Source organism: Phallusia mammillata, chromosome 5, assembly GCF_965637545.1.
Source record: "Phallusia mammillata chromosome 5, kaPhaMamm4.hap1.1, whole genome shotgun sequence".
In the NCBI taxonomy this organism is placed as follows: Eukaryota; Metazoa; Chordata; class Ascidiacea; order Phlebobranchia; family Ascidiidae; genus Phallusia; species Phallusia mammillata.
In genome coordinates, this window is record NC_137256.1 from 14,047,954 (window position 1) to 14,061,776 (window position 13,823).

The following is a 13,823-nucleotide window of genomic DNA, read 5'->3' on the forward strand; positions in this document are numbered from 1 at the left end:
CCGTTACAATGTATTACAAGTATAGCACACGTTACACGTTACCAACCCCCCAAAAAATGCCGTTTTTCATAAAATTTCATTACTATCACAAAGATAAAAAGCGCAGTTTTGTTTCAAATAAGTTACAAAAGTTTACAAAGTTTTGCAAGATCCCTTTCAACAGAATATTGTCTACTTTTTAAGATGCATAGTCGCATGAATATGCGCGGTAGGGTGCATCGTACATCAAAATCAGTACTGACAATTAACCGTTATAATCATGGGCGTCCGCAGGAAAAAATACAGGGGAGGGCAAAACTATCGTCACATCGCTGTTCGATAAACGGTATTTCAGAACAAAAAATTTTTTTGTCACAACATAGCTTCTTTAAACTTTACACATAAACTCCAGAAACAATACGTATTGTTAGACTGTATTGGGAGACTGTATTGTTAATCACTAAGGACTGCGTGCTATTAAAAACCGTGTCAAAAGATCTTAAAACGGTCGTTCGATGACTATACCGCACTAAGCTACTGAAGAACAATTATATGACAATAATGATGCAAAAACAATACGGACAAAACTTTTTCAAAGTTGGGTTAATGCTTTCTAATAATTTGTCCTTAAAAATCGAAAAATAACCGCAACATTTGTTTACCGTAAATCCGCACAAACACGTCTGTGGGGACCCATTCGTTTTTGCTTGCAAAAACAATCATATATGTAGATCAAATGATGTGTACAGTAAATTGGTAAATATCATGTAGATTGTTTAGAATATATAAAATGGAAGTATATCAGAAAGCCACCTTTCTAGTTTAAAACGATATATCTCTAAAATTCTGACGGTTACACGGACTCAAATCTCGGGGGACAGGGGAAATAAAATTACGTCAAAAATGTGACAGAGTGTGTCCGAACGTTTTGTGTATAATTCGAAACTGCTTATGATGGATTTATTATTTGAAGTAAGCAACCCGTTGTTTAACAATTTATGTGCCAATCAAAAACAATCAATCGCACATGACTTGGCGTCCCCTCGCTTTGATGGACACAAGTTTTTTTTGCGAATCGCGTCCCTCTCTAGCCTTAGAAGAGGAACTCCGCACTGTTGCCTGATGACATCTGTCCATTGATGTGCCATCACCAACACAAAATAATTCTACAAGTTAAAAAAGTCAAGCTAAACATATTTATGAAACTATATGGGACTTTGCGAAGCAAAACCTGGAGTTAACATACAAAAGATTAACTTCGTAACATAACCTTGCTTGGAATGACTCAAGGGTCATACTACGTCACAAACAAGATTAAAACAATAATAGAATTTTGCGTGAACAATCGTCTCTTTTGTTAACTGAAAATAATGTGAGAAAAGATTATTTCTTGTTACATAAGATTACAGAAAAACGCTTTGCTCCTTGCGGCTCCTTTAAAATCGCTTGACGGACCCCAGTTTAAGAACTGCTGTTTGAAATAAACACAATCCTAAAATTAATGTTTTTCCCACATGAATTTTATTAGGGTAGCGGTACCTAACAGGGACCCGTGCCCCTGGGAGCTGTATTTTGAGGCGACATACGGGTGTAGGCTCACTAGAAACATTCACCAACTAATGCTGAATTGTTGTTACATATTCTTGTGCTTCGGCATTTCACTAATTTTCTGGCCATAACGTATCGTTTAAAGTGGGCGCTGTTCGTGTTGGGGTACGTAAAACCTTACAATTTATACCGTTTATCTATTTTTTTAGAAATTAATACCTATCTTGATTAATCCTGGACTGTATAAGTTTACGGAGGGCACAGGTCCCGAGGGTTATTTAAAGAGGGTCACTATCTATGAGAGGTTGAGAACCACTACTAGGGCATGAAGGTTTGATTGTGCATGAATAGGTATGCGACAAAGTGTGACGGCTGCGTCATACAAGCTCAACTTTAAGTAGCGCGGAAAAAAGAGATAGTAAAATAACGTTGCTAGTTAGATTGGTGATTACTAACTTTGCATTAAATTGCTCGTTCATTAGCGCACTCTAATCCCCAAAAAATCCAAAAGTGAGGAAGTAGAATTTCCAGAATTCTAACCTAGTTTGGTTGAAAACGAATAAGGTAAAACCTGATCACGAGGGTAAATGGATAATGGTCATTGTCAGAACAACTATCAAGATTTTTTCTATTATACCTTCTATGTGTCAATATTTAACCATGTGTAATAAACAGATCTTGTAGCGTGGTATTAAAACACAAAACTTTGTTGCAATTGATACGAAAAACAAAAAATCCAAATAATTCAACGTCGGCTATTTTTTTGTTGGGGCGATCAAATAATTTGTTGAAAACTTAGCGGTATGAAACACTATATTAGGGTTACCATACATGGGTAAGCAAATTTCTTGACGGTTTAAATCAGAGGTTCTCAAACTGGGGTCCGCGATTCTTTAGGGGTCCGTGAAGCAATTTTGGGGTGACCGCGAAGCGGCTGAAGTAATTTTATAATCTTATTTGGCGTCAGTTTGTGCCACCAAATAAGTATAAATCAAAGTAGAATTGAGAATCGACTGTCTTCATTACTAACAATAGCCTTTATTGAATGACAAACTATCAAAAATGCAATTGTTCGCGCACAATCGTAATGCTTTTTGTCTTGTCTGTGATGTCACAAGCTGTCTTTGGATCATTGTTATGCGCAATTTTGCATAACTAGCTAAAATTCTGCAATCAACTTTCGTTTTTCTGAAATACGCATTTAGGTTTGAGAACCGCGAGCCCTCGAAATAAAAGGGATCCGTTTTGAAAAAAATATGAAAAAGTTTGAGAACCGCTGGTTTAAATACATATATCTTTGGTGACACCAAACTTGCTTTATATAGAATAATGTTATGTCGCTAACCACAACAGTTTTCCTTTTAAGCTAAGAATTGCGAGAACTACTGTACATTAGGCTACTCGGCGTTAAAACTTCGGACATTTAGTGTGTGTTTTGTAATTATTTCTGGACACAGATTTTAAGCCCGAATTCCGGACATGTCAGGGAAATTACGGACGTCTTTTTAGTAACTCTGCGTGACCATATGTATTAAATTTAAAACAACATTATAAACAATAATTATACAAAATATTATACCGTATTGAGAACATGGAGATTATAAAGGGATTTTTTAATATATTTTAAATACAGTTTGATACTTGACTGTATTGCGTTAAACTTGATTCGCAGTACGCCGTTTCGGCAACAATATTTTACCGGAACGTCGGTTAGATTTTATCACTAGTTCTTACTGCAACTCTAATATTTACGTTTTCTGTGGTTTTGGAATGAAAACATTGTGGTTCATTAGCACATAGTCGATGTGTATCAGCGTGGGAACTAAAAGTTTTGTGTTGGTGTGCAAAAGGTTTCTCGAAAGCGCCCTCAAAACCAAATACCAGGCGTTTATTAGAAGGCAGTTCCTTGACTTTAGTTGCAGTTGGTCGTTCAGTGGCAAGACAACGATAGCTCCATTGAAACAAGCTATGTACTGCAGTGTTGCATTTGCGTTGGCAGGCTGTTTGTTTGCAGTGTCTGCAACCAGGCTCCATCATGTCCAACGTGGGATTGCCAGTAACTTAAGACGAGACTTTGTACCATCTCATCGCGACTTACATTTAATTCAAAATTGCCTTTCTGGCCAAACCTTTGCATCGTAAGTGAAGTTTAATTGGTTTATTGTGTGAATAATTAAAATTATCTGTGGGCGGTAGAATGCAAAATCAGTAACTTCCAAAAACCTGTGGTAAAACAATTTGGCAAAAACAATAATTGTATTTTTACAGTCCGCAAGAAACGAAACAATGCAGGTCCATTATGCATGTGGTGTCCAAAATGTCTCAGCCAAGATCGCTGAATCGTCGACGCCGTAAGTATATGAGACAATATAATGACAGAATATAACGGTAGATGTGTCCAAAACTATTTAATAGGTACTCCGTTCTTGCCACCCAAATCATTTTTGTGTGATGTGTTTGTATAAAATTGAATTACATTTTCAAATAACCAATGTGAATATCTTATCTTTGCAATTCAGGGGTATGTAATGCCTTTCCAATATCAGGTAAGGTTTTTTCGCCTGTGAATTGAGTGTGTTACTTTAATGTAGAAAAAATGCATGTCATTGAACTAAAACATTAGGTCACTAATTCCGCTTCTTTGCCATTAACCTATAATATCGAGCGTTTTAACGTTGAAATTAAAAATGCTCTAACACCTGCCTTTGTCTAATATCTTTTTTTGTTCATTAAGGCATAAAACAGTGCGCTGATTTTAACAAAACAGTTAATTTTAGAAATTTAAAATGTATCATACAAAGATAACGGTACTCGAATTATGCTAATATGTGTTGGTCAATTTCCTTGCACACATTATAACATTTTTTACTACTTTTTTCAGGTGATTTGAGAGATCTACAGATGGAGTACATCAAAGGTGGTATAAGTTTAATTTGTCAAACACGTTAATATAACTTCGTATGATTCTTCCCGAAACAAATGCAGGTATTGTTGATTTAATCAATCGACAGCCAGGATATGAAATCGCCAGAAAAAACATTCGGGATATTGTTGCCCCGTGTGCCAACTATTCAAAGCTTGTTAGCAAACAATGGCAAAGCTTTTTTAAGAAAAGAGTGACCAAAAATCCCAAGTTTGGAAAAACTATGCTTCCCATGTCCCAGGAAATTACCGACAATACTGTGGAGGCCATGTTTCTTCCCCCTTCTGACAGGTGCGGTTGCAAATTTGTTGAGATAATTCATACCTAATTGTATCTGTTAAGTTACAAACAAGTTTTACGAGCGCGTTTTTTCCGCGATATTGTAGTTGGTTAATAATTATATTATGTATTGCATTGTACGTTGTTTTTTTCACAAATATCAATTGCTTCCATCAACTCTCTTAAAGGGAGCGTTTTGTAAACGCGAAACCGAAATCTGTCGATCTTATTTTGCAACGGATTCCACCTTGTCAAATAGACGAGTGGTACGGGTCGTACGAGGTCACGGTCGAACGGGTAGAGGAAGACCGCACTTTAGTGCTCTATCAAGCGCAGCAGGTTTGCATTTCAACCACATGGTTGCACGATTTTACAGTAAATTGTTTGACAAGTTAATGGGAAGAATTTTTAGCATATCAATCACAGGAATCGGCTTTCCCACGTTCTGTTTAACGACTTAACTCCTGTATAACTTCCACTTTATGTTAAAACCTCAAACGACAACAAACCTTTACCTAAGTTCATTTCAGTAAACACCAGTCGTGTTGTGATAAAAGGACCAATTATTTAATAGTACCAAAATGTATGTCTATATACCTGTTGATGTAGTTATTCTAAGGCAAAATATGTGTTAGCTTAGAAAAGCGATAGCGATGGTAATGGTATTATACATTTTTCAAACCCCCGGCAGCATTTTCGCTTTTTAAACCTAGGCCTACTCTTGCTTCGTTTGGCGGCTGTAAGCGGATAGTGTGTGCTTTGAACAAAACGGCACCCCAAACCGGAAATGCGTTGTTTACTTTTTCCCACAGGCAAGCTGCCCCACAATGGAAGGTTATCTTATGCTGGCCAATTTAAACTTTCAGCCTATCTGGCAGTGGTTTACTAGCAACACGTCGTCTCTACTTAAACTGCGAGTTCGTGTACGACCCTTGGAGCAAATAATAGCAGGTATAATTTATTCGTTTAGATTTTACGTTAGTTTCTTGGCGTCGGCAACACAGCAGTTTAGGAAGCCACTGCAGGTGCACTTCAAATTGTTTTGGCGTCCCTGTCAAAATTATCAATTTTAGATAATTCTCTCCCATGATAGCATCTACGAAAGCATTTTTTTTCTCCCATGACCTCATGTGCACTATGATTTTATTGAAATTGTCGACACAGGTACCAGCGCAACGGGTGAGCACATAAACGTTCTCAAGCGGGCCATGGCGCTGACCATTTTCTGTCAGAAACCACTGGGTGCACCGAAGCACCGCATCAGACAACCAACAGGAATGCCGTTGCCTGCAAACATGTCACGTAAGGGATTGTTCAACGACAAGTCATTGATCGACCTTTCCTTGTTTTATCTAAATCGTTACAGGAGTAAATATGAGAAATAAGCGTCAGGCAGACAATGCATTGACTCAAAGCACAGTTGCTTGCCAACGATTTAGCTTTCCGGTCAATTTCGAAGCTGAATGGGTAATTAAACAGCGGTCAACATATAATTTATCTGCATTTAACACAATATCTTTTTACATGAAAGCATGGATCCGTTTATCCCCAAAACTTTGACGTGGGCGAATGTGCAGGAGTTTGCGCCTATCCAATGTCGCACCACTTGCACCCCACAAACCATGCAATCACCATGAAACTGGTAAGGCTTTGCAGAGACCTTGACAGTTGATATAGTTTATTGCATTCGAACATTTTAACGAAACATAAACAGGATCATTTGTTTGATATTAAATTATTTATTTCGGGAAATGTTTGTAAATAGACAATATACAGCAGGCTAAGCCCAGGGGTACACCACCTGCGGTCGCGGAGACGAATTTATGCGGCCATGAACATCAGTATTTAAGCATATGTGCTGGCGGTCGCGAATTGACTGGACATAAAGATTCAAAACTCAATTGATTCCGTGGGTCAGAAAACATATGTTACTGGCCCAGTATAGCCATATACGCGGCAGTCGTTTGTACCAAAGTCTACATAAAACACAAGTTGTCCAACCTATTGTTACGCAATAAAGACTATGGAGTCATTTTGTGTCCAAAATGACACAGCACTGAAAGAAAAATAATACATAAATTGTCTGATTTTTACAAACTGGATAGCTTAGACGCAAATTTAATTCGCCAAATTGAATAAAAATTTGGGGTTCTAACATTTCAACGCAATATCAAAAGCTAAATTGATGTTTTTCATGTAATTTTGGCCGCCAAATTTTCATGTAAACTTTAAATATTTGCGTTCAGCGAGCATTATGACACTCAAATGTTAGAACCCAAAAGTTTTATTTGATTTTGCCTATCAAATTGGCGTTAAAGCCCACCAGTTTGTAAAAATCAGACATTTTATGTGTTTTTCCCTATATCTGCTGTATTAATTTGGACACAAAATGGCGTCCATGCGGCTCTTTCGCGTAACAATGGGTTGGACTACTTGTGTTTTATATATACTTTGGTTTGTACGAGTATTGTGTGTAAACAAATAAATAAACAAGCAACAAACAACTTAATACAGATAATGACGTCATAAACAGCTAACTTATGACTTAATGCAATTCGATTTTTTTACAAAAGTAATTTACTAACATTGGTGAAAAAGGGTGTGCAATGCGGTCGTCAATAACGAAAAGGTTGTGTACTCCTGTTTTAGACCTTAACAATTCGTCTCAGTGTCTACGGTATGTGAAAATATTAACATATATAACCCTATTATAACCCTATATAACCCTATTTACTGACTGTCCGAATTCCTAGGAAGAGGTTTTCAACCCGAACCCAGCTGTTCGGCCAACCGTAGACTGTGTCCCAATCAGCCTGGGTGATATCGCTGAGCTACAGTTCAACACCGCTGGTGACGTAAACCTCTTTGAAGTGGATGACGTCGTTGTAAAGCAATGTGGATGTGCATAAATCCTGCATTAAAACATATCATGTCATTGTTATTTGCATGTCACCGTAGTTTCTTTTACTTTCTGAATATCTGTTACTAGTTTGTAGTTACACGTTTCCCTGTTGGGTTGTTCAAAATCAATATATTTTACTGCAATTATCAGTGTTGTTCAATTCTTTTTGCGCGCTTTGGTTCGATATTCCTATTCTCTGAACCTTAACCATGAACACAAAAAATGCAAAACGTGTCATTATAAATGCGAAACTTGTCAACCATGTCGTTATAGCAACGTCTATTGTGTGTAGTTTCGACAAACTGTTTTGTCTCGTCATTATCATTACCACAAATGTAAAACATGAAAATAAAACACGACAACAAGGCGGCCAAAACAGAGTGACGGTAATAATTTATAGCATTAGTGCAGGGGTTCTTAACCAGGGGTATGTGTGCCCCTTGGGGGTACGAAGCATCAAAGCAGGGGCTACGACATGCAGGGTGAAATCAGGGAGTCGAACCGGAACTGAACCCGAACCCGTAAACCGGTTTGAGCGGGAAATTTCATTAAACCCGAACCGAACCCGAACCGAACCCGAACCCGAACCGCTAATTACGATTTTCTAAAAACCCGAACCGGAGTTGAACCCCATATTTTGTTTGGCGTTGGACCCGAACCGGAACCGAACCAGTAAAAAATGCAGTCTGTTGTTTATTTTGTGATTTTTTCAAAACAGCGCACTGAAGAATACGCGAGATAACACTTACAGGGCGTGTCAAGAATAACAGTGCACGGGCAAAATTATTTTGCAGTTTGATAAGACCAGGTAGATGATGGGTAGAATTAAATTGAAACGAATAAAAATGTGAACCGGTTTAAAAACCGCAAACCGGTTCGGACCGGTTATTTTGCCCAAACCGGAACAAAACCCGAACCCGAAAATATACATTTTTAAAAACCTGAACCGAACCCGAACCCCTAAAAACAAAACCAAGTAAACCCGAACCGAACCTGAACCCATATGACAAGCGGTTCGACTCCCTGGGTGAAATTACATGCTATTTAGGCATATTTGTGAAGAATGCGTAACAAGTTACTTTGTTACATACAGTATCCAGAACCGGTTAGTTTTGTACTACTTACAGTACTGTTTTCATGCATGCATTCAACACCCAATTTATAAATACACTGAGTTTAATTGTTACAATTTTATTTACTTCCGTCGGCCATTTTAGACAGGGGCTACGAGAAAATATTACGAAAGCTCAAAGGGTACGAGCGCAAAAAAGGTTAAGAAACACTGCATTAGTGGTAAGGGCTCTTAGGTCTCCAGTTTAAAATATATATCCTGATTGAAATTTCAGTTGATATAAGCGAAAGACAAAAGATTTGCAGTCTATTGTAACCATGATTACTTATGTTTAGGTTAAGGTGGTCCGACACTAAGACAATAAATCACATTAGGGTTTGGTAAATACTAAGCGGGCTGCACAAACAAAAACTCTTTTGTATCACAGGATTTGCAGTTTTAATCAGCTCCATTATTAAAAAATATTTCTGTTGCTTTGTGTCTCATTGGCATTGTGGGCTACTTTCATCGTTCAACAAATCATAATCAAGTCATTTGCCACATAAGATTGCAGGCAAGGTTTGTGGCCATACCGATAGTAAGTTTGTTCAAAAGCAAAATTATTATAGCTTTACTTCAAATTTAACAATTGTTGTACCAGATCAGGGGTCACCAAACTACGGCCCGCGAGGTCATTTTATCCGGCCCGAGACCACATTTTTTGGTTTGCTGAACCGTATTGATAAGATTGTAACATTCAAAAATTAATCTGTTTATCACAAAAGTTTTCCTGTCGCGATTTGTAAAATTGATATAACTCAGTACATAGTAACAAAGCCCATGATTAATCCAAAGCCAGTATGTTACGTCACAGACAAGACTACAAGTGTTAATTGTGCGCAAACAATTGCCTTATTTTGTTAGTTGTGACGTAATATACAAGCATTGCTCTTAAGATGAGACGAGCTATACAATTTAACAGTCCAGATTTTAAAATAGAAAGACCATATCTTGGCGCCCTTATAAAAATCGCCCCGCGGGCTAAGTTTGGAAGGACGGCGCTAAGACATGTAAACTATGCGGCCCGCGCGAATCATTTTTAAACTCATCCGGCCCGCAGTGAAAAAAGTTTGGTGACCCCTGTGCCAGATCGTCAAAAACTAGACAAAATATCTACAGTGGCCCCAAACTTCGACAACAACTGAGAGCCGCATAAAACCAATCAGCAATAACGAAATGAAAACATCTAAAGCAATAAAACAGTCAAACCATTTGATGTCAATTTATTTAGTGTTCTATTATAACCATTACAATATAAAACAATTGCTTTATTACACTAGAAAGAAAATATTACAATGCAAGTACCATATATTACTTATGATAGATTGCCAGCGATTGTCTTCGTCACGGTTGAGTAACACTTTACGGGGTGGGCTATTTTTGCATGTGTAACATGCAGACATCGTAGGAAAAGAGTAAACAGTGATCAATATGTCAGGTATTTGGCAAGATTTACCACTGGAAGTAAGTAACGACCATCTTATGGTTGACTTTGAACCAGACGACGATGAGTCTGAAATGTTTTGTACAGTCAAAATTCCGCCGAACAATTCTGTAAGAAATCTTGGCAAAAATGGAAGCCAACATTGAACTAACTTCTCACGGATATAAAGTCTTGGGAGAGTGGAATAAAAAAATTGAAAAAAATAACAACCCCAACGTTCTCTACACGGAGTGTGCGTGATGTTGCGGAAACGCACTAAGCTTTTTTAAAACTGATTTGCCCAACAGACATGCGGGCAAACTTCTTTTAGACATAAAAGTTATTTGTTTCTGTTAATAAAACGTCTGGTAGATAGCGCACCGACTTAAAAAAATCTGCCAACAGTGTTCAAATATGTAATTTGAAAATAAAATACAAAAATTCATGTTTGACAAAAAAATTCATGTGTTTATTTATTTTGAACATTTTGGCATTGGTTCTTCACACAAATGTTTTCAGGCATTGACTGAACCATGTGTTGTATTGCCTTCCTTAATTTTTTTATAACTTTTCTTTGGTTGACGAAAATCACTGAAGCGAGTAGCGCAAAATGGGTTTTCCCCACTGATCTCTATAAACACTGGATTGCGCTACTCCGTTGAACGGTTGGGTGATTTTTGAAGCAAATTGAAGCGTAATGGCGGCTGAAAAGGAAGCCCCAAAAATGCATTGCGGGCAATGGGGAGAGAGTGGAAAAATGACGATAATTTTTATTTTAGGCATTTGTGTAGCGATTTTTGCAGATATGATTTGTAGATTAATAGGACGCATGTATTCCAGTGTGCAATAACCAATAAATATGTGTAGATTGACTGTGATGTGTATTAGTGTATGTGTACTGGGAATACATTATTCAGTTAATGTTGAAATAAATCTGTATTAAGTGGTAATAAATGTTTTATTGTGCAATATAAGTAGTTTACATGCATTTATTAATATTTAAGACACAAATCCAACAAGAATGGCTATTTTCTTCACACAAGATGATGTGATACTTTATTTAGCATCACCTTGTGCTGATCCAAACTGCTGTTTTTGATTGTCAACAAAGTCTTGGAGCTAAAATATGGCAGTTTAAAAGTTTTTTTGTAGTAGGTTCAACATTATTTTGCTTCTATGTTACAAACCATAAATCTAGTAAGCTCACAACTAGCTCATTTAATCTACCCTTTTCAGTTTGCAACCAACATGTGTTGAATAATTTTTTCTAATGTTGTGAATTCTCAAACTACAAACTCTTAACAAAATTATAATATATCAAAGAGATACATGTGCATATAAATGCATTTAAGACATCATAGCAGTTAGGGTGGACAAGTTTAACTACCCAAATGAGTTGCCTATTTATGTACTATTTCAGTCAGAATCAGGAAATATTGTTTTTATTCTACTTAAAATGCAATTTTCTGCAAAAACACACCTGCACACCAGTTATCACCAACACTTAAATTCTTGCCAAACAGGACTGAAGGCAACAAATACACCAGCCAAGTTCATACAGATATCCTGTATTTTCTGTCAGATGATCACCATCATAACAGATGGTGCATTCACAAAATAAAAAAACAACAACCTCAAAGTTGTTTAAGTTTAAAATGTGCAGCATATCATGTTACAGGCAGTGTCAGAAATGATTACAAAACATACACAGTGGAAGTAGAACAGTATACACACAAAAAATATTTAATCTGATTCCAATCCCTCTGTAGTGTATTTGTTGTCGAAAAAGGCTGTATTTTAATCTTGCAGTGTCATAAAGCTTGACGGTTTGGGAGGAGACTGAAACATTCCAGTGGATTTTTACCAGAGACAGTAAAGGTTGCTTATTGGAGAAATATAAACCCTATTATGTCTGAAATGTTTGGAAACAAATTTATCATAAATGTAAAATGGAACTGCAAAAGTTCATAATATCACTATGGCAAGATAATAAAGACCCAAACCAAATGCACTCAATCAAGAAAAAAAAGTCAAATAGTGTTAAAATAGTTGAAATGTTATTTTAGTTTTTGTGATTTTAATTAAAATGTTATTCCACATGTTGGTCAGAATTTCCTGAAGTTTGATAACAGTCAAAAACAGCAGTTTGGATTAGCACAAGGTAATGTCACACAAAGAATTACATCATCTTGTGTGAAGGAAGTAGCCATCTTGTTGGATTCATGTCTAAAATACTTAAAAAAGCACGCAAACCACTTATATTGCATAATAAAACATTTATTTCCACTTAGTAATGATTTATTTCAACACTAACTTAATAACGTAAATCCAGTACACCTACGCTAATACACATCACAGTCAATCTACGCATATTTATAGGTTATTACACACTCCAATACATGCGTCCTATTAATCTACAAATCATATCTGCAAAAATCGCTATACAAATGCCTAAAACAAAAATTATCGTCATTTTTCCACTCTCTCCCCATTGCCCGCAATGCATTTTTGGGGCTTCCTTTTCAGCCGCCATTACGCTTCAATTTGCTTCAACCGTGACGGCCAGTAGCGCAATCCAGGGTTTATAGAGATCAGTGGTTTTCCCCAAGCGTTGTTCAAAAACAATAAGAGATTTCACATAGCTTGCTTTGCACATGCTCGAAATATACCGAACATTGGCGCCGAGTAGGCGGTGGCGGGGTGGCGCCGCCACCTTGCGTTTGTGAAGCACGGTGGCGGCCACCGTGGATATTTTGGTTTGTTTGCAGCGGTTTCTTACGGGACATCGTAAAATCTGAGAAAAATTAGGAACGATTTTGCTTTTTAACAAGTGTGCTGGCGAACAAGCAACAAAACACTGCAACCTGTTTGGGTTAGTGCCTTGTTTATGACGCCAAACACACAATTGTTGCTAAGCAACAATAAACTGCAACCTGTTTGGCCATTATTGTGTACAATTCGATTGTGCTGTGATAAATGTTTTTTTTATGTGAAACAGAGCAAGTTGTTGCAGCAACAACGAAACAAACATTTTTTAAACGCTGCTAAACCAATCATAAACCTGACAGCAAAGTGTTCCAAATCAATAGCCTATGATACCGACCATTCGAAAGAGCGCATGTAAATGAAATAAACGCATATCTTTAATGCACGTATATAAATTCGGCCAGGTAATTTCTGGGGTGGCAGCATAGCTATTTTATAATGGCTGCCACCCCAGAGATTTTTAGTGGGGTGGCCGCCACCCCTGCCACCCCGGGAATCGACGCCTATGGTGGCCACCGTGAATATTTTGGTTTGTTTGTTGCGGTATGTTTCAAAACATAAGTATGGTTTAAAACACGTAAAATCTGAAGAAAATCAGGAACGATTTTGCTTTTAAACAAGCGTGCGACGTAAAAGCAACAAAACGTGGCTTAAAACTCTAACCTGTTTTGGTTAGTGCCTTGTTTATAACGCCAAACACACAATTGTTGCCAGTCAATGTTTAGCCATTATTGTGTACAATGCGATTGTACTGTAACAAATGGAAATATTAGGTTTATACAGTGGTGGGATTCACTTTTTGTCAGCCGCTTCTAACAGAAAAGTCATATTTTTCAGCCGGTCCAGTTACAAAAAGTCTATTAACAGTAACCAGTAATGCTAACCGGTTCGC

At 37.3% G+C, this 13,823-nt stretch overlaps 1 protein-coding gene across 1 annotated transcript; it reads left to right on the top strand.

Moving 5' to 3' along the window:
• Positions 1-5,550: 5,550 nt before the first annotated feature.
• LOC145229880 (growth/differentiation factor 6-A-like) lies at positions 5,551-7,979 on the top strand. The gene is made up of 5 exons (XM_080095222.1): positions 5,551-5,680; positions 5,894-6,031; positions 6,096-6,196; positions 6,261-6,371; positions 7,483-7,979. The coding sequence occupies exons 1-5, from the start codon at positions 5,557-5,559 to the stop codon at positions 7,636-7,638; spliced, it is 630 nt and encodes a 209-aa protein (XP_079951348.1). The 5' UTR covers positions 5,551-5,556; the 3' UTR covers positions 7,639-7,979.
• Positions 7,980-13,823: the final 5,844 nt, after the last annotated feature.